At 44.4% G+C, this 20,658-nt stretch overlaps 1 protein-coding gene across 3 annotated transcripts in view; it reads right to left on the bottom strand.

The window, feature by feature from the left end:
- Window positions 1-20,658, bottom strand: part of LOC142817663 (uncharacterized) — a 327,371-nt gene that overhangs the window by 62,620 nt on the left and 244,093 nt on the right. The window contains exon 1 of one of the 3 annotated variants that reach the window (XM_075894854.1): window positions 1,889-2,348. The exons of the other annotated variants lie outside the window; for them this stretch is intronic. Within the exon in view, the coding sequence (XP_075750969.1) occupies window positions 1,889-2,074 (186 nt within the window). The 5' untranslated portion in view covers window positions 2,075-2,348. Of the gene's footprint in view, window positions 1-1,888; window positions 2,349-20,658 lie in introns of those variants that run through there. 3 annotated transcript variants of the gene reach the window in all.

Genomic DNA, 20,658 nt, shown 5'->3' with positions numbered 1-20,658 from the left:
TTCAGCACTAAACGAAATCGCCAACGCACGCCTCTTGGTAAACGGAAATAAAATGCAAAGGGAGAAATGTCGGTTGCGTCGAGTTGAATACAGCAAAAAAGACTAAACGTTGCCCAAATTGCGCATTACCGCACTACGATAAAGGCCGAGAACTTGGTGAGCCGCCAGTGAAACATGGTTAGTCAACTCCAATTTAAATCTTTCATCTGCGATAAGCTTATGCGCCAGAGAAGATGCAAGTGAAATATTTTGAAAGGAAATTAGTGACAGTTATAGTACAAGGGCCAATAAAGAAATAAATGCTAGCCGCTATTTTCAACGTTAAATATTCTCGACTTGAGCTGCCACTTTTGTACTCGCCACTGTGAGCGGAGCGGCAAGCAACGGCTTGTAGCAGCGCAGGCAAGGAGAAAAATACAGAAAAGAAACTCGTGCCTTAATTTTGGCGCTTAGCTTCGATTTTGAATGGCACCAAAAAGAAGCGGAACTTTTTTTTTTTAAGTTTTACTCTGAGGGCGTGCGCCGGTGTGGTTACGTCGTCACGGTGGTCGACTGCGGTGGTTGACTGCATGCAAGACTAGCGTTACGGTGCAGACGCACTTCATCGAGACGGCTACGGAAGTGGCTATCACCCTCGCTAAGGCCACCACTGAGGCCGAAGTAGTAATTCGTGACTCGCAAGCGGCGATACGTAACTATGCTAACGGTCGTGTCTCCCGAGAGGTGCTGCGAATCCTAATGTGTAACGAAGAGAAAATTCTGATGTAAAATGACACTTTAGTCCTATGGAACACCGCACACAAACCCCGCTGGCCGGCAAAGAAGTGGCGGCTCGACAGCTAGCTCACGAACGGTGGCGCACCCAGACCGACGTTTTACGCGGGAAAAAGAGGGAATGGAAAGACCGCACTACTATTTACCATGAAATAATGCAGCAGTACAGGCTACGAAGGCGCAAGTACCCTTCGTCTCACAACAGGTGAAATATTAAAAAAAAGGTAGTTACGTGGCGACAACTGCAAACACAAATGTGAACCCAGTTCTCTTTCACCTCTGTCACCTTGATCTGTATTTAACAGACAAATGCCAGGTTTATAATGACAGGGACTACTTGCCCACATACCATGGGAATGCTCGAAGTTTAGATGACAGCCCAGATAAAAACCAGGAAGAGGCAGTCTCAAACCACAGTGCGCGCTATAGGAGAAGGCTCCGCTCTGCTCCTTATCAGAACAACAACCGTGGGCCGCCCAGCAAGCCGAGGAAGTCGTCCAAGCCATAGGGCTCGTGGCCGATGCCTAGGCTGAGGCCCACCCCAAAATAAACTGATTGATTGATATGTGGGGTTTAACGTCCCAAAACCACCAAAGGTTCCGGCTTCCCAGCGACACTGCCATGACAAAAGTTAAGGCAAGCTTCAGATGTAATCACCATCGATAATATTGAATTACGAAGCTTCTATCTGAACCGTGAAAAAAAGATATCTTAGTCAAAATTAAAAAAAAATAAAAAACAAAGCGAAACAAATGTTGAAAATTGAACTCGGAACACGTAGCACGCTCAAAGTAATGATTCTTGCTTCCTAGACAGTGCCATCTTCGAATAACTCGCTTCACGTGTGTAAAATTTTAGGTCAGCCTAAGGTTGACAAACGTGCATGCATTTTCATTTCGCGGTGCGCTTTGAGCGAACTCTCCACCCTTAGCTGTACCAGTCGGGCTTCGCAAATCCTGGAGCACCGTCAGAAATAGGCCCCACAGACGCAACCATTGCGATCACAATTCGCCCAGTCCATTGGGTCCTATTAGAGAGCCATTGTACAACTGACACGTACCTCACGCTACGCTCCAAAATGCGACATGCATAAAGCATCGGGCGTTGCGCTTACCTTTCTCGTTTTATTTTCGCCGAGGAAACAAATCGCCAAAGTTCGTGGAGCAGTCGAAATACGAAACAGGCTTGGCGTTCGGCCAACCCGACGGGGTGGTGAAAATGCGAGTGGGGGCTGCGCTCCGTGATCTCTGACATCGCTGCAGCTGTCATAAATAACAGGCGTTACGCTCGACGCGCCCATTCGCGTGAAGTATGGGTCCGCAAGAAATAGCCGCTTCGAACACACAATAGCTTCCTCTCCTCGAGACTGCACATAACGCAGCGTGGCGACTCCGGAAACGAAACTTGCCGTGCCAGTGTTGTGCCCTTTGAAAGACTACGACGGGATACAAAAATGCTGTAGTAACGATTCTACTGAACACTCATTCATCGTTCACCCGTCGGCGTTGAAGAGAGCCACACGTGTAATGTGTTAATCTGTCACAATGCAGAGTGAGGTAACGTTTCCCGCTTCACTTCAGTGCTTCAGGAAACAAACATGATCAGTGATTGACTGTTGTCTACACATTATCGATCACGTTCTGAAGATTACAGCGTACTTGTCACGCTGAAGCGCCACTCAACGGCGGTACAAAGACGCGCACACTGTTGGCACGCGGTGTTTTAATGATGAGCCATGGTTGCCGCTTTGTCGTGACGAAAATGTGCATGCGTGCTTACATATCTCTATTCACCGTAAAAAATTATCAAAAAAGCTTTTATTCTTGGGACATATTTGCCAGTCTATGGCGTTCGCATTGTGTAACTTCCGAACCACGTCTTCTAATTCGGTAATTGTATATTAAAAATAATATTTCTTTTCAGAATAAAAAAGTATATTATTTTTACATCATTTAGTATGCACTTATATGATAAGTACATCGTTACAATGTATACCGGCTTATTACATCACCGCATTGTCATCTTTGTCTTATTATGACATTAAAATAACGAAATGTTTTCTGTGAATAATTGGTCAACATTTAAAGAAGCCAAACAGACAGTGATTTCAGATGAGACAGAGAGAACATTATTAGCAGTTCCCAACAATAGCGTAGTCGTCACGACATAAATGAATATGAAACGAGGATATCAACGACAGCAATAAAGATTATCGTTGGAACCAGCGGGTAATGCGTCAGATGCTCTACCATTGTCTGTTTGCATGACTTGGTTGTGTGTAACAAGGAAACGAGCACTTTACCCATCCCACTTCTTTTTTTTTTTGTATAGTATATAGTTTTGACACGTGAATCGCTTGCCTCGCATGCATAAACAAGTTAATCTCAATGCAGAATCAGAGAAGCTTGTTGGAATAAATGTCAGAGCGAGCCTTGCTCAAAGTGTACAATTTAAATGATATGCCTGGATGCTCACGACACGCACAGTTTTATTTCAATGCGCGCTCGAGGTCTAGTTCACGTTTTCCTCTTGTCGCAGAATGTGTCGCGCATTTTTCTTCTCGGCAAAGCACATGTTCGTGTTCTGAGCCTCGTTTTGCGGCGTAACGAGTGTACGTGCTTTCAGAAAGAGGTCGGGAATGGCACCGACGGGTGACCCACGTGACCTGAGCACGTGTCACACTGCGCCTGTTATTGACCTTGTTTTGATTACACTATCTTTGGAATCGGCACAGTTTAAATTCCAGGGTCTCCAAAATATTTATTTTTAGTTGGCGAAATACTGACTCAGAGCAAGCCTTAGTATCATGAACAAAGAAAATGAAGCTTGAGTTATTTAAAATAATTACATAATTTCGGATGAACAGTACATGAAGTGAGAATATTGAGGCACCGTATGCTGTTTCAATTTGTAACTCTGCCACTGCGTTAATTACCAATATTTACAAAGATAATAAATTGTCAACTTATGCCGATTTGTCACACATATGCCGTCCCGTGTTGACCTGTCATACCAGAGTGGTCTATAGTAGTTTTCCCTCTCGACTGATCACCATAAAATAGCGGGTGACAAAATTTTCAATAGGGACAAAAATACACGAGGCCCACGTACGTATATTTACTTGCACGTTAAAGAAGCACAGGTGGTGGCAGTTTTTTAAACAATCTACTATGGCGTCCCTCGTAATCATATCGGGGTTTCGGTGCATTGAATTAAGCACCACAGCAACACATAAAAACAATGCAGCAATGACATCACCAAAGCTGGCGAGAGTTCACACGCACTTCAAAACACGCTGCATGTATGTGCCTTCCATGCCCCTCCCTCGCATGCGTTCGACATGCAGGTGCAACAAAGTGCTCACGCGGAAAGATCTTACAGAGCGTACAGAACTGGGCGAGTTGGTTAAGCTTCGTGATGTAAAAAAAAAAAAAAAACAGCGCGAAAGGCGCTGCATAACAGTGCATAGCTGATTGCAACAATGAACTTGCCTTTAGAAATAGATGTGGTGTAACAACAAATGCCTTGTTGGAACTGCTCAGTTTCTACTTCAATGCGACTTTTGTGAATGTGGGAAAGTGTACCATATGTTCAAAAATCTGGTATTTGCATTGGTTCGAAAGTGGCGCCTGTACCTAGTAATATCTTTTTGTCCGTCTTTGAACGCAACAGATCAGGAGGCACATGGTCTAGTTATTAAGATCTTTCATTATGGTGAATTTTTTTAATTATCCTACTGAGTGACGCTTGTAGCTCCCTATTTCATTACGTACTAAAAACTTAAAAAAAGTGCTTTTGTATCGCTGTTCACGACTAAAGAGCCGGTCAATGGTGCCATTAGATTTTTAGATCTGTGCACACTGAACCACGCCATTTAGGCAGATGTTTTTCGCCGCAAGCGTAAAAATCACTTTTGAGCTGTTCGTCAAGACATTGTAAGATTGTGAAGAACGGAATGGCCTTGAATTCATGAAATTCTGCTCTTGACAAGTCCACAGGATCAAAGGCAGCTTTCAGGAGCAGTCAGCTCGCATGGAGAGTTTTCCGGGTTCGACCTTTCCATGCGTTTCTGTCAGGGTGCTAAAATCTTCGAAGCTATTCACTGTACAGCCTGGGCAACACATTAGCCCCAGTAATAGGGCGAAGTTCACAGTCATACCTTATGTTGGTGGGTTATCATGCTGGCTGGAAAAAAAATTGCAAGATGCTTTGCCGTTAATTTAGTATTCTCTGCCCACGGCAAGGTTGGAAAAACATGTGCCACTGTAGACAGATAGTTGACAGGTCTATCGCGTAAAAAAGTGTGTTTCATTAGGCATTGTACTCTGTCACATGTGCAATTGGTGGGGTATATATTATATCGTTATCATGTGTGAAATTGTATATCGGTTAGACTCGCGCATACCTTAATAAGAACACTGCAATACATTGAAGAGCACACCCACTTCACATTTATCTTACCTGTGGTTATAAACCTTTGTTCCATAGCACGCATGTCACCTTCAGGCACATGAATCAAAGATCACGGGAAATAATCGAAGCATTCCAGATCAAGAAAAATCGTGATAATGGCATTTCCACCCCATCTATCTTCTACATTACTGTCAAATCACTTTGCTTAAAAAGTGTTACAATTACGTGCAGTTTGGAGGATGCGCACGCAGTGGTCCTGATTGTATTTATTCCTGTATTTTGCAATAAAAATGTTATTTCTAGTTCAGCACTTGTCATGCGTATTCCTTTTTTGTGTGTCGTCATTTGCGCTGTTTTTGTTTTTACATCGTAGATCTCACAGAATATTTTTACTTCCTTTACAGTGGTTCGACCGCAGACCTCTGGCTGCTGGCCACATACATGTGACAGAAGTGGTCGCAAATATCAACGAATGAACTAGACAGTACCTCAATTCATACCGATGAATCTACGGTTGATTCTTATCTCAGGTTGTCGGGTGACGGGACTACGCCGTGTAAAAATATCAGCCCCAAATAGCAGCCATGCAAGTCTCAGAACGAGTTTAATAATTGAAGCTAATTGCATAAATTCGAAACTGCAGACAAAATATATCATGAGTGCCTAGCACCTGCAGACTCACTTGTACTTCTGGAAGATTGTGGACAAGTGCAAATGCCTTATGCAGCTTCAAAACCTCACCTGATTGACGTCTGCGCACACGATTCGCGTGTATACAAAGCTTTATGTGGGTTAGTTACGTTCTACTTGAACTTTCCTCAAAGACTCTACTGCACTCCTTGAATTGTTCAAGAGAAGTTGGAACGTGTGGAAAAATTATTCGCAGAATGCCTATTTTTTACGATGCTTTCCCGTCGAACTTTCCTGAGCAGTGCCTTCCGTTTTAGTCAGCGTACTTCTTCGGCTTACATATGACAGCCGAAAAGGAAAACAGTCGTTCTGCCGAAACTCTGTGATTACGAAGCAATCAGAGCAGCGTCCAGAATTGCTTTCCCACGGCCAGTGAGAGCAGACAGCGTCAAGCCATTCGAAAAACGAGCACCCAGACATCCTGACAAAGTGGTCGCCGAGAACGTGTCTTCCGTCCACAGCGTTGCCTTTCCGTCGCCGCTTAAACGTGCACCCACTTGCCGGCCACTCGGCTGCTTGTGAGGATTATTACGGACGCATGGTTCTCTGGCTTTCGCAGCTTCGGATGGGATGCCTCCGTATGTGATTACAATAACGACGGGGAGCAGCGTTTAGCTTGGAAAAGGTGAGACGTGGCGTCGTTATGCCGCCCGTGCAGTAATGGAATACGGCGGTGAAATGGGGGGCAAGGAGCTCCTCGTAGCTCATTCTGACCCACTTAACGGTCTCCGTATAACGCACTTCAGAGCAAATCTTGGCACCGCTAGTAAATCACAGAGCGGCATTTGAGCGTGTGGTCCATGGCTATCAAGGCGGTTTGATTCGCCTTGGAGTCTACTCAAATCTATTAGCGCAATGTAGTTGACTTTCCTTACACGGGGGTAGCGAATTATGTGAATTCCTAAATTTGGAAGTCTTAATGAACATATCGTTCGCGATACCTGTGCAGTGTTATCGAAAATTCAAATAATAGCAATATTATCCAGGTTGTTACGCCACATAACCAAGATATATGATTATGAGAGACGCAGTATATGAGGGTTCCAGAATCCAATTTAATTAATCACTGTTTTCATGACTTACAATACATCGAATTCGGGCTTGTTTATTTAGCATTAGAAGCAACATTATGAATCAGTGCTTTGTTGTTTTTTTGTGTGTGTCTGGCTCGTTCACGTGCGCTGTTTCATTGATAGCATTTTCACAGTATTTTGAGAAGTGTTGTGTACTCCTCAGAAATGTATTTGTTAAGCCGAGTGCCTTACGTGCCTCATCAAACATGAAATTTTACCATCGATAGCAACCGTGCCACGGCGTCGTGGACGATATGGGTGATGCAAAAATAATCATGACGTCACGCCCCGTCGCGGTGGTCTAGTGGCTAAGGTACTCGGCTGCTGACCCGCAGGTCGCGGGATCGAATTCCGGCGGCGGCGAATTCCTGCATCGCGATGAAGGCTGCAATGCTGTACGCCTGTGTGCTCAGATTTGGGTGCACATTAAAGAACCCCAAGTGGTCGAAATTTCCGGAGATTGATTGATTATGAGAGTGAGGCGTCTGAGGCATATGAGTATGAGACTGGCGTCTCAAAATCATATGGTGTTTTTGGGACGTTAAAACCCACACATCAGTCATCAAATCCTTATGACGTCATGATATCCCCATATGATGTCATCGTACCTCACAGATCGCAAAAAAAAAAAAAATGTGAGCTCATCATGGCGTCATAGATTCTGGCACGACGGCATGTGACGTAACGCCACGCGATGCCGTTGTAGCACGCTCCTTTGTGCGGCGAACAAAACCGCAGTGGGTGCGACCAAAAGAGCAGATATTGATGACGCCGCTTGGCAGCGGCACGTGAAATCACGGCTTGCGTTCCCTGCTCTCTTATTTATACATCGACTAAGAAGAAAAAAGAAAAATAGCCTTCGCTTTGAAGTCACTTCAGGTGAATGGAACCCTCTGAGTTCTTTTTTATTCGCTTGCTAGAGCTGGATTTATTTACCTGGAGGTAGACATCGAATTTGCTCGCTCCTTCTAATTGCGCTGCGGTTATTAAATATTTATGCTGCCGATAATATTATATATGTAGCCAAGAAATGGAAAAAAAGACAACCACCTAACCTACCTTCCCTCCCACACTTTACGAAACGTCCAATGGAGTGGCGTTTAGGGTAGTTTAGTATCTATCTATCTATCTATCTATCTATCTATCTATCTATCTATCTATCTATCTATCTATCTATCTATCTATCTATCTATCTATCTATCTATCTATCTATCTATCTATCTATCTATCTATCTATCTATCTATCTATCTATCTATCTATCTATCTATCTATCTATCTATCTATCTCTCTCTCTCTCTCTCTCTCTCTCTCTCTCTCTCTCTCTCTCTCTATATATATATATATATATATATATATATATATATATATATATATATATATATATATATATATATATATATATATATATTTAATCCCAGGCAGTCTGTAAGATTCATCACAAGCAATTCTGTTTACGACCATGAAAGTTCGTTAAAATTTTCCGCTTTGATTCGTTAATGCCATTGGCTAAGTCCTCTAAATATAATGTTCGCCAGATCAGTATGTGTGATGTTTACGAATACGCCAGCTTACAACTTCAGGCTCTTTGCTTTATTTGAAGGCATAAGCCTCCGCTGCAAGGCTGGCACTTGGCAACTGCGACACTTTATGGCTGCCCGGCAAGATTAGAGACTCCCTATAGCCTGAAGAGCAGGGGTGCATCCAGCCACTCATTTTAGGTGGTCGGGATGGTCGCTTGAAATGAAACTTGAAAGGGAGTCGGCAATTGTTTGTTTTCAGTGGTGTACTATCCTCGCAAGAACACCGTCACCACACAAATACTGTTGATTGGTGCTGACAGAAGTGCAACTGATTTGTCCTAATTTGTGATAGACGGCGGATGACATGCACAGAACTCAGGGAGTGGTGCGGGGGTCTACGCAGGCTCGGGGGAGATTCTCTCCATCACTCTTTCTTGGATCCACCACTGCCTCAGGAGGACGTTCTAATAAAACCTCAATACTGAGCGACCTCAGACTCGTGCGTCTATTGGCAGGTCATCTTCTAGCAGTGTAATTCGAGCTTATGCACGCTGGTGAAAGGACTTGCTAAGTTTCTGTGCGAGCAATGTTGGTGCAGGAAATTTTAAGAGAGCGTGACGCGAAAAAAAAAAGTATAACTGCATCTTAAATGGGGCTGTAGCAGCAATTCAACTTTTGTTTTGTGATGGTGTGATTGTGGTTGAATAAATATTCGCCATTGTGGTATCTTTTTTTTTATAAAGGTGAGATTAGTGATATGCAGGAACAGAGCGCTTTGTCGTGTGTGTATCTTTTTTTGTGTGTTCCGCCAATCCGTTTCGCCAATCTACGCTAACGCTACACCAATACGCCCAGTTTACAAACTTCGCACGGAAAGTCTGAAATGTAACATGAACTTCCACGAGCACAAAAGTTGCATCCTGAAAGGATTTCCGATCTAGTTTTTTTGTTAGCGTGAGAGAATGCTACAGAAATGCGATCAATATAAAAAAATAAAAATTGGCCAACTGCAACGTTGCCGCTAGAACGAAAGGCCGTGCCCTATGGAGGCGATACAGATGAAGGAGGTTTCAAGGGCGGCTTTTGATGTAACGAACCTTTCACGCATTACTTGGCCTCCCAAGTGGGGCGATGATCGGGGTGCAACGTGCTTAAGAGAGGTTTCTGCCGAGTAACAAATGTGGCTTGCCGCACGACGCATTCTCACCGATGTCTGCTCAGAGTGCATCAAAGGCGCTCGGTGGCAGAAGCATCGAGGTAGGGGGGTATCGCGATCAACAGCGGAGTCTAGATACGGGACCGAACGCGAGAAATGGAGCGCAACGTGAAAGCACCCCTCTCAAATACCGTTTCATACTTGGCAGTTCAAAAAAAAAAAAAAAGCGAAAACACGCGCAACACAAACGCAGCAGCGATCATTGGGATGCATCTTACCGGTTCCACCTACTGTAACGCGAAGCCTGTGAGATTGGTATTACGTTCAGAGTGGCAGGGGTACGATTGAGAAAAAAAAAAAAAGAATGTAACACAGAGACCGGGCACAAAACGAGAACCTCGCCGGCCATACTGAACGAATTTCTCTCGGACAACGTGAGCGGCAACATGCACGTTCACATAGCTCGGTGCAGATAAATGATAAAATGCCACAGAGCATGATGCACGGGAGGCCAGTTTGCATCGAAGCTGCTTTCGGAGAGACGGCGGGAGGCGAGAAAGAACGGTGGTCTTCTCAGCGTTCGCTGTTTGCTTCTTCTTCCTTCCTTTCTTTTGTTTGAGTGTCAGCGCAAGGCGGGGGATCCCCTACGCGTGCCCATGCATGAACAAAACGTGCCTCAGAGCGTTCAAAACGGAAAGAAGACATCAGACAGAGTGGGAGAGGGGGATGCGTTGTTGCTCCGTATGCTAGTCTGAGGTCAAGCATTTTAGTGGTGGGACATGGCGTCACCAACGTCGATAATTATGCGCGGCATGAAGCACAATAATGCAGCTTCCACATTTATACAACACGCCACGGTGGTTCGTGCTTACGGAGCTCGACAGATGATCCGAAGGCTGCGGGATCGCATCCCTGCCGCGGCGGCTACGTAACCAATCGAGGTATCGCGACGACGTGCCTCAAGAACGCATTGAACAAGTCTTGTCTTCACCAAACGAAGCATAGCTTCCATAAACAGAGCTCACAAATACAAGCATCTGACTAACCTGACCAAGTTTTAGTTTTTGTTGGCGAAAAACAGTCGAAAATAATTCGCGGAAGTGCAAGCCAGCCTAACGTTCATGACAGGATAACGGCAGAAACGAGACTCACGGCCGTGATTGCATACGTTCCCCAGGTGTCCCATATTCTCAAGAAGGTAGCGATTCGCGACAACCTTAGGGTGGTCTTTCGAGTGCCTGATAAACTCGGTAAACTCTGAGCCATGACAAATATATCTATAAATGAAAAGTTGTGAGCACACAAAAGCATACAGACAAATTAGGTGATTGCAAAATATTCATTATCGCGTCCTGTTCTCGTGAGAGAAATGATATGTAGACCAAACCAGCAGGCGCATGAACGAGTGACTGAGAGAGCTGAATTACGAGACGTATGAACTGTCACCTGACGGATTTCTTACTATTCACGTTCATGCATGTGGTTGCTGACCTCTGTTTCGAAACAGTCATTGTTGGTCGAGATAAGGATGAGATGACTCATTTGACCATGAAAATCAAACTTATCGACGCACTTGGCGATGTTTGAATTAACAAGCCACCAATAGCATTGTCCCCTAAAGAGTGGGGTTTCCTGCGTAATCGATGATACACCGTATTATCTATCACTATATCGTTTAGCTAGGGTGATATTGTCGCGCATATATCTGAGTTATCCCACGTGCTGAACCTTCTGCCTGGGGTTTATAAGCTGTCTGATTCAGAAATTAAACTTGTTGCTAGTAGGGCTCTATAATGCCCATACGTGTCTTCCCGTGTCCATCTGTCGTTTTGCGCTACATCAGGCTTTTCAAATGAATCACCAACAAGTCCCCATTGCAACTCTCGTCGGCTGCGTTTTGGTTCGGTAAATGCCCGTTTAAGTTGAATTAGGTACACGTTAAGGAGCACCGGATAATGAGGATTTCTGGAGCTTTCCCCTACGGCGTCCCTCATCCACGTATCGTGATTTTAGGGAGTAAGACCCGAGCGAATATAGAATATATAGCTATGTCAGACACGTCATCGATTGAGAAGAAGGAATAAGGCGGCTGCCAATTATGACTGTATTGCCTAGAAAATCGTGTTGTGTATAAGGCATCGTGTGCCCCGACATGCAATGTATTCAATGCTTCGCAAAACGTTTCTCTAGTTCAGTAACACAAGGATGTGGGTTGCGGTTGCTTACCCAGACAGAATAAAAAGAAGGAAGGAAGGAAGGCCAACCAGGCGCGCGTCCAGTTCGCTACCCTACTTTCGGGGAAGGAGATTGAGAGATGAAATACAGAGATAGAAAGAAGGAAATAGAAAAAAAAAGGTGCACGTGAGCCTAAAGCACACTGTGGCGTTCGACAGTCATGGACACAGGATTGCAGGCGTATCCTGTTTCACTGAATGTCCAGTTATGGTACCTACTGAATTTTTGCATGCACTGCTCCGCCACGGTGGTCCAGTGGCTAAAGTACTCGGCTGCTGACCCGCAGGTTGTGGGATTGAATTCCGGCTGTGGCAGCTGCATTTCCGATGGAGGCGGAAATGTTGTAGGCCTGTGTACTCAGATTTGGGTGCACGTTAAAGAACCCCAGATGGTCGAAATTTCTGGAGCCCTCCACTACGGCGTCTCTCATAATCATATGGTGACTTTGGGACGTTAAACCCCACTAATCAATCAATCAATCAATCAATCAATGTTTGCAAGCACTGTAAATAGAGGATCGAGTACCTTTTGTACGGTAATACATGGAAGTGCAGACAAAGGGCATGGACAAGAAAAGGTACCTTATGGAAGAAGTGCACACGGACTGGAGGAGGAGTCCATGTTACGTACCGCGCCCCATTTCTTCCATAATGAACCGCTACCAACTAACACAAATGGCTGTTTTGCTACAAGAGAAGGTACATGCAAGACACCACAGCGCTATGTGTTGTCTTGAGTGTGCCTTCTTCTGTCCATGTCCTTCGTCCACGCTACCATACATTATACCAACAAGCACAAATCGCCCCCCTCACCGACTGTTGTACGGGCTCCGCGTATGGTGATTTCAACCTGCCGAGAAACACGTGAAGCGTGCTTAACGGTGATCGAAGCACTACGATTATTGACTTGTCTTCTTCTGGCTACTTGTAAGTCGTGGATTCAGGGTAAAAGGAGGAAGCAAAGGTTTTATTGCAGCTGACATGCATACGGGACCCTTGTACACGCCACGCAAGATAGTCAAAATGAATAATCTAGACTCTCACAGTGATTTATCAAGTTGAGATTTTACTAAACTCCGGAGAACACGAAAATGATTGCCTCAGTTTTGGAGTTGGTTTTGATTATATGCGTATGGTGGTGGCTGTAGCGATGCTGTTTGATTATAATGCACCAAAGTTGAAATAAATTACGTTGGCTACATTGTTTTCCTGAAAGTTATATTGACGTGGTTGATTGATATGTGGGGTTTAACGTCCCAAACCCACCATATTATTATGAAAGACGCCGTGGTGCAGAGCTCCAAATCGACCACCTGGGGTTCTTTACCGTGCACCCAATTCTGACCACACGAACCTAAAGCATTATCGCCTTCATCGAAAATGCAGCCGCCGCAGCCGGGATTTGATCCCACGATCTGCGGGTCAGCACCTGAGTACCTTAGCCACTAGACCTCCGCGGTGGGGCTATACTAACGGGGTAATGCCATCAGTACGCATATGAAGCACTGTGCTGCGTGGGTGTTTGAAAGCTTCCGTTTACTTAATTAAGGGCTGTGTGAGAACCGGGCAAATAAAAGAAAAAGAGCGATATTTATGTGAAATCGATACCGCAGCTTCCGCAAGAGGCCGAGTGAGTGGGCTGAGAGCATGTGCACATATATATACAACTGAAAAATTACAAGTAAAAGAAAACAAAGGATCAACAAATAAAGGTGGCCTTTTACGAGATCACCCACTTCTTCCCAGTCATGCGTGAAAGCTCATGATATCAAGACACCATAGTCAGAGAAGTTAGCAGCGAAGAAGAAAGCAAGAGGTGGGCCGAGTCCACGGGGGCCGGTCCATTTGCAAAGCGAACGGCCTTTAGACAGGTGGGCGTGCTTGTGGGAGTTGAGAGAAAGAAAGGTGGTAGGAAAGCATCAATATAGGTTATCGAAGAAGTTTCGAGGAAACCGCCATATCACCAGCTGTTGAATCATCACTGACAACGCCGCTTCAAAACGGAAAACATGGAACACGGAAAACGGAAAACATGGAACATTTTGAAGCAGTGTCTGACTCTGCATGGTAGCCCGCTTTACACGGTGTGAGACATCGAACGGTGTGAGATGCCCATAAAGAATGGAAAGATCAGGAGAAAGAAGTGGGCTGACGCGCGTTGAAATCTCAGAGCTCTGCCATATATATAACGTGTACCATATTTTCCAGGAGTTGAAAGTAACATTTAAAGGCGCGCACACACACGAACACACGCGCGTACTTTGTTACGCGCATGAACCAGAACCAGATCGCGAATGTTGTCGATGCAGTATATTGCAGCTGATGAAAAAAAATTGAACATACCTCTTTCCGGGAAATGTTTCCGCTGGGAAAGTACATTGAAGGAAAAAAGAGCAGGACGTTTTCAAGTTAGATGCGAAACCGTTCTTCACCATCCAGCGACGTACGTTTCCGGTTTGAAGGGAACATTCGACGAGCCGCTGTTCGAGCGATCTGCTTTTCCCCGCGGCCGATGTTTTTCGTCAAGTTCGAGGATGAGCGGAGAGGATTATGCTCGCCGAGTCGCGTGGACCGAGGCTTCGGCGCGCATTACGTAGGATCATCGAACGACGTCTCCCGGAAGTGCACCTGTCTGAGTGCTTTCGTCTCTATTTTTTTTCTTTATTCAGACGAGGGCCGGAAATGACATACCGATGCCGGTAGACTGCATTAGGTAGTTCAGTAAGGATTCACTAATAACACCGCGTCTGTCACCAGCAAGTTAACTATAGCCTAACCTGACTTCTCGTTCGGCTTCCGGCACAGTCTGCGTTACAGGAGTCGATCCTCATCTCGAAGGTATACTCGACTAGTTTGCAAGCTCGACAACCTATGTCGCTAAGGGAGCGTTCCCAATTACCGATTCCTTGCTTGGCTTTCGGAACGAGCCGAGCGCAGCGTCACTGTCTGTATCAGGCACGCCTCTAACGAGAACCACTTCTTCGCACTGCGAGTTCTAAAGGGGAGTGAGAACATGATCATTTTCTTCGGACGCACAAGCGTTGCTTGACTTTCCAAGTCTCCACGCGTCAGCATCAGCGACGATACGAGCATTCCTCTTGACCGACGGCAACGAAAAGTGAGTGAAACTTGACTGCGTGATAAAAGCCTAGCCTGAACACGGCTGTGATGAATAGAAAGTTTCGAAAGGCAGCGAGAAATAGACGACGAGGAAATCAAACAATACACATGATATAAATGCAGGTAACTGAGAAACATTGTCGACCAGAAATCAATAATTACAAGGAAAAAGCGTTAGTGATTAGGATACTGTTATATGACGTCATTGTTAGGTTTTTAAATTATTTATTGTACTTAAACTATGTTATTATTATTATTATTATTATTATTATTATTATTATTATTATTATTATTATTATTATTATTATTATTATTATTATTATTATTATTATTATTATTATTATTATTATTATCATTATTATTATTATCTAGAGGCAGTCTGTATCAAATTGTTTTTTTTATTTATTGCTTTGTTTTTGCATGCGCTTGCCCAAAGACCTTATGCCATTTCGCTAGGCACGGTAAATAAACCATGTGATAATTAAATAGGTAATTTACTGATTTATTGATGGAATAAATAATTATTGAAGATGTAGCAGCAGTTGTTGTTGCACCTTCTGAGTACAACTCAATTTGTAAGGTACGTTGGTAAAAGAGAAGACAGAGCCTTGCAAAAGCTGTCGGCCGCTGTACCACCAAAGTGGCACTTGTCCGTTCTTGAATGGTTTGAAGCCCATCCCAATGCATCCGACTACACAAAAAAATTCAGAACTAAAAGTGAGAGCAGGTTACAGCAGTGTCGTAAAGTTCGAGCTAATTTTAATGGATACTTTCAGCGTGACGAAAATATTTGTAAGCTCTTGTAGAACAGGGCGACAGCATTGGTGGAATAATAGCCCCCCCCAAGAGAATTTCACGGGTGACGTTCACTCAAGTTAGAAAATGAAAGTTCCGCAAAGAAACCGAAGTTGATATCACGTTATGTCGTATATGAACCCAAAAGTCCAAGGATGACAAGGCGCATTCGATGAAGATCAATTCATCTGTCGAAACGCCGGCTTGCTTGTCTGAAGCACCTGAGCCCTACTAATACTTCAGTCCTCAATTTTTCCTTTACCTGGCTCCTGTGAATGCTGGGGCTCACCCATTGTGCCTTGAGTGGAACCTGCAACGCAGTGCGCACAGCCTGCTACATCCAATACATAAATGACTTGTTGTTGCGTAGTAAATGTCACAAGTTTCGCAAAGTTATGACGAATATTTTGTTTTAGCAATGACGCGGCTTTAGGTTTAGGGTAATTCCTGTGAAGCGTAGCCATATCGTACAATTTAGCAAGCATAGTTCTCTGTATATTCTTTATGATCCGGCAAGTGCTCTTCTTCTTCTTCTTCTTCTTCTTCTTCTTCTTCTTCTTCTTCTTCTTCTTCTTCTTCTTCTTCTTCTTCTTCTTCTTCTTCTTCTTCTTCTTCTTCTTCTTCTTCTTCTTCTTCTTCTTCTTCTTCTTCTCCTCCTCCTCCTCCTCCTCCTCCTCCTCCTCCTCCTCCTTCTCCTCATTTGATGGCTCTTGCACAATGCAGGGGATTAGCCGAGTGTTCGGTTAATTTAGTTTTTTTTTTCGATATCTTCTACAACATAGTTCTCGTCTCCCGTTTCGCTCCCAGATCGTGTGCGCCTATTTTTTTAACGTGGGATACAGTAACAACGATGGGCGAGAGATAATATGTTTAACACGTTAGCAGGGCTAAGTTTTCTGTATGTTCCAGATAGCGAGCTTTCCGTGTGCCGGAGGAGAAAAAAAATATTAGGATCCTCACAAGCCGGCACACGTTCACTTTGTCCTCATCTTCAACTTCTTCCTAATTTGCGTGGCTGCAAGAACAGGTGAGTCAAATTCCCTTCGTGCTTATGCCAGTTTCGCTTGGGCTACAAAACAACAAGGTGCACCCATTTTCCCGGTGAAGTACGCAACTACTCTGATTGGTGAGAGAATGAGTGTGGAGAGAGAAAGAGAGAAAGAGAGGGAGGACAGACAGCAAGCGCAATCACGTGTACTATTGTATAGCAGAAGCATGGAAGAGACAGTTGAGAGGGTTAAAACATTGCCAATAGAGGACCACAAGTTCTCCTATGACCTAGCCTTGCGCTATTTTTTGTTATTTTTCAAATAAATTCTGCTATTAATGAGCAGAAAACAATTTTATTTTTTTGGAATTATATGTTTGAAGTTGAGAGTCAGACGGAAATACGTCGCATAAGTTTGTTGCTTGGACTTCACTCTCTCTCTCTCTCACACACACACACACACACACACACACGCACACACACACACACACACACACACACACACACACACACACACACAGAGAGAGAGAGAGAGAGAGAGAGAGAGAGAGAGAGAGAGACAGAGAGAGAAATATTGGGAATTACGGGTGCACTACGAATGGTGATTAGCGCACGCTGCAAGACGGAAAAAGAAACAAACAAACAAAAGAGACCGCACGACTATTCGCTGACCACGCATCAACACCGATAAACGCGGTGGCGTAACGCGGAAGACGCCTACACCTTCTTACACGCGCCACACGCTTCTTACCATAACCGCCACGCACGCATCGAGCGTTGCATGTGGGTCGCGTTTTGCCGGAGCCAGCTGATTTCTGCCGTGGCGTGCGCGTATCCTAACGAACTTCGGACCTCCGCAACCCATGCTCAACCCGTTCCCTCCTTTTTTTTATTCGCACTATTACAGAGACGGCCTCAACAGGTCGCGAATGCACGTCCTTCCGGCTTATAAATGAGCGATACGCCAGCATCATTGGGCTCACGCTCGCACCTTTCGTGCATTTCTGGGCACGTTACAGGCTCTTCCTCCCATGCATGTCCTACGTTTTTCGTGGCTTTCCAGTTTGCTCGATCGTGTGAGGTCACGAAACGAAGAACAAGAAGAAGAAATCCGTGTGTGTAAGGCTTTTCCCCTTTGTCGAGCATATGCATGCAGGAAGTGATTACATAATCTGCTTCCGATAGTTTTTTTTTATTCTTTCCTTGGCGGCTCTGCAAGACTTGGTAGAAACGCGTGAGAAGGCAGTGCTCATCAATGGGTGTTCTGTCCCACCAGTATGTTATTCCTTCTTCCTTTTCCCCTTTTCTATGCTATATCACAAAATAAGCCTAACGCCGCAGAAGAACAAGTTACCTTACCCAAAGAAAAAACCTGAAACACAACAGATAGAAAAAGCTGTCACTTATAAGGTTTGTCGCGCAAACGAAAATTGTGATCCGGCAAGAAGGTCTCTCTCTGTAGCAGTTGTATACGTTATTGGCCAGTCTATAGGAACGCCATCACTTCTTAAGAAAAATATTCTAGCGGAAGACAACACAAAGACAGACAATACAAAAGCGGCAGCTCTGTGTTCATTTTCTGCCTTTGCGTAGTTTTGCGTTACAATCTTTTCCTTTAAAAGTCATAAACCAAGGCAGAAGAAAGCTTTTTTTCTTAGAATACCCCTTTAATGATATGCGTGATGATTTGAAAGCACAAGGAGATCAAGGAGATTTGGGGAATGCCACAAATATTGCGAATTACCTGCCTAGTTGTGAATATTCCTTTTGTAATAAGCAAAACTGCCTAATACACAGGGTTGTCTCCCTAACTGAGAGCCCTTCTCCGGTATATCAGTGAGCATCCGCTTCCAGGATGCAGCACAGCGGAGTCAGTGGAAACGCGCATTTCTTGCCAACTTTTATGCTATTTGTGTATCTCACCTACCTTACTAAGAGAAAGGACAAGCACACAAAACGAGCTGACGCCATGTGTTTGCGGAGAAACAGCTAGAAGGGCGTCAGCAAACATCACTAACACGTAGTCTTGTTGAATACGGGGCAGCCGCTGAACTGGTTTGGTCACCGCTCAAAACGGAACGGTGTCCCCCATATTTATGATGACGCCCATCTGTCCGTCAAGCACACCTCGGAAGCACCTTTCGCTAAGAACTTGCTGCCAGATACTTCCCTTCGCATAGACACCAATCTCAGAGCTCACCACGAACGAAGTCGGCCTCGTGTACCAAGCGGCGCACATGGTCCGCTGCTTGAAATCATAGGCCTAATACCCCGTGCTTGGCGAGTCACGAACTCTCGCCAAAAACGAAGACTTACGTCGAGCAAACGAGAGCTGCCTCCGGGAGTTCGGAGCAGAATAGTAATCGCTTCTACGACGGGTGTTATTTGTCAGGCGCCCGCACTTGATCTCTTGACCACGCCCAATTGTGTCCTCTCGCTACCGACCCAACGCTTGGGGCAGCAGCTGGATGTGTCAAGTGCTGTCCGAGGAAAAGCACAAATCCATGCGCCGATGACCACGGACGTATCGCGTGCTAGAGGGAATGTTTATTGTGACGTTGATTCATGTAAATAGATAATTAAAATATACGGACGATGGAAAGGTGAAGTGAGTCTCTCAAATTGAACATTATGTATTGAGGCGCATGAATGAATAGGTGAATAATGTTTATCAGGTCACGTCTCTGCGCTATTCAGAAATTAAAGAAAAATTTGCGCATCTTCGCACAAGTGGTGCCAAGCCCAACGGTAATGCGCAGCTCAACACCACAAGTACGAAATGACGCTGCATAATCCTTCATTTTGCTATTTCTTTATTCATCTCTTTCGATGTCATTTTCTCTTCCTATCTCTTGTGTCTGTGTTTTGTCTTTGTTTAATACTACTTCTTTTTCTTTATTTATTTTTTCTTTGTCTAGTTATCGCTTCCTCTTTCTATTTCTTTCTCAGTCTTTTCATCTCTTTCTGTCTTCCTCTTCAGATCTATTCCTCTCTTCTTGTCTTTCCCTTTCTCTTTCTATACTCGTTCTCTCGCCCATTGGAGTTATGGAATCCCACGCCGACAAAGTTCGAACACTGTTTCTGCGAGCGAAGCAGGAGATGTTGTTGTTGTTGTTGTTGTTCACCTATCGATTGTGGCGCATAGCCACTATGGGGGATTGGCCAAGATTCGAGTGGATTTAAAAATTACTGTTAAGATTTGGAATTATACAGGTATAATAGAAAGATTACCGATAGCCTAGGAAAGTGTGGTGCTCAATGTATTGCATGCTTACAAATATTTACGTAAACGAATTTATTCTTAGAATAGAGCAATGATTTGATTTTTATACGTATATAATTTTGTGGACGTGTTAGGATAATGAAACAGGTTAATTAGTCAGCCTATTAGTTTCATCAATATTGTCCCGGACGGCCGCGCATACTGTCGCATTAGAGAAACCAGAAATGGAAGCTCCAAAAGACGAAATGACTGGCACAGTTAAGTCTGTTGTAGCCTCGAGGAACGAGCAGAGCCAGAGGGGCCGTGAACGAAGAACAGTAAGAAGGTTTATTATGACGTGAATACGGATTACAAAAGAGCACTGGGCGCCCGGTTCACAGCGCTTATATAGCCATGAAGCACCGGCGCTATACCACGTAAACGTGTTTCTAAAAGGGTTTTTCGTAATGTGTTAAAGCGCCTGCAGGTCAAAAAGAAATTATCGATTGTTTCCAGTTCATCACAGAACGCGCACAGTGGCGAAGGTGCCTGAGCAGACCTGTGTTTATAGAAATTTAGATTTGGTACCCGGCAACGCAGCCTTGTGATAGCTACTTCTTGTTTACGATTGTGGCAAAAGTCTCTTCACCAGGGATATATTAAATGACAATATTCTGTAGAGTTTGTTAGTG

This window comes from Rhipicephalus microplus, chromosome 5, assembly GCF_043290135.1.
Source record: "Rhipicephalus microplus isolate Deutch F79 chromosome 5, USDA_Rmic, whole genome shotgun sequence".
In the NCBI taxonomy this organism is placed as follows: domain Eukaryota; kingdom Metazoa; phylum Arthropoda; class Arachnida; order Ixodida; family Ixodidae; genus Rhipicephalus; species Rhipicephalus microplus.
The sequence above is the reverse complement of the archived record's forward strand: the minus strand, read 5'-3'. Positions and strand labels throughout refer to the sequence as shown.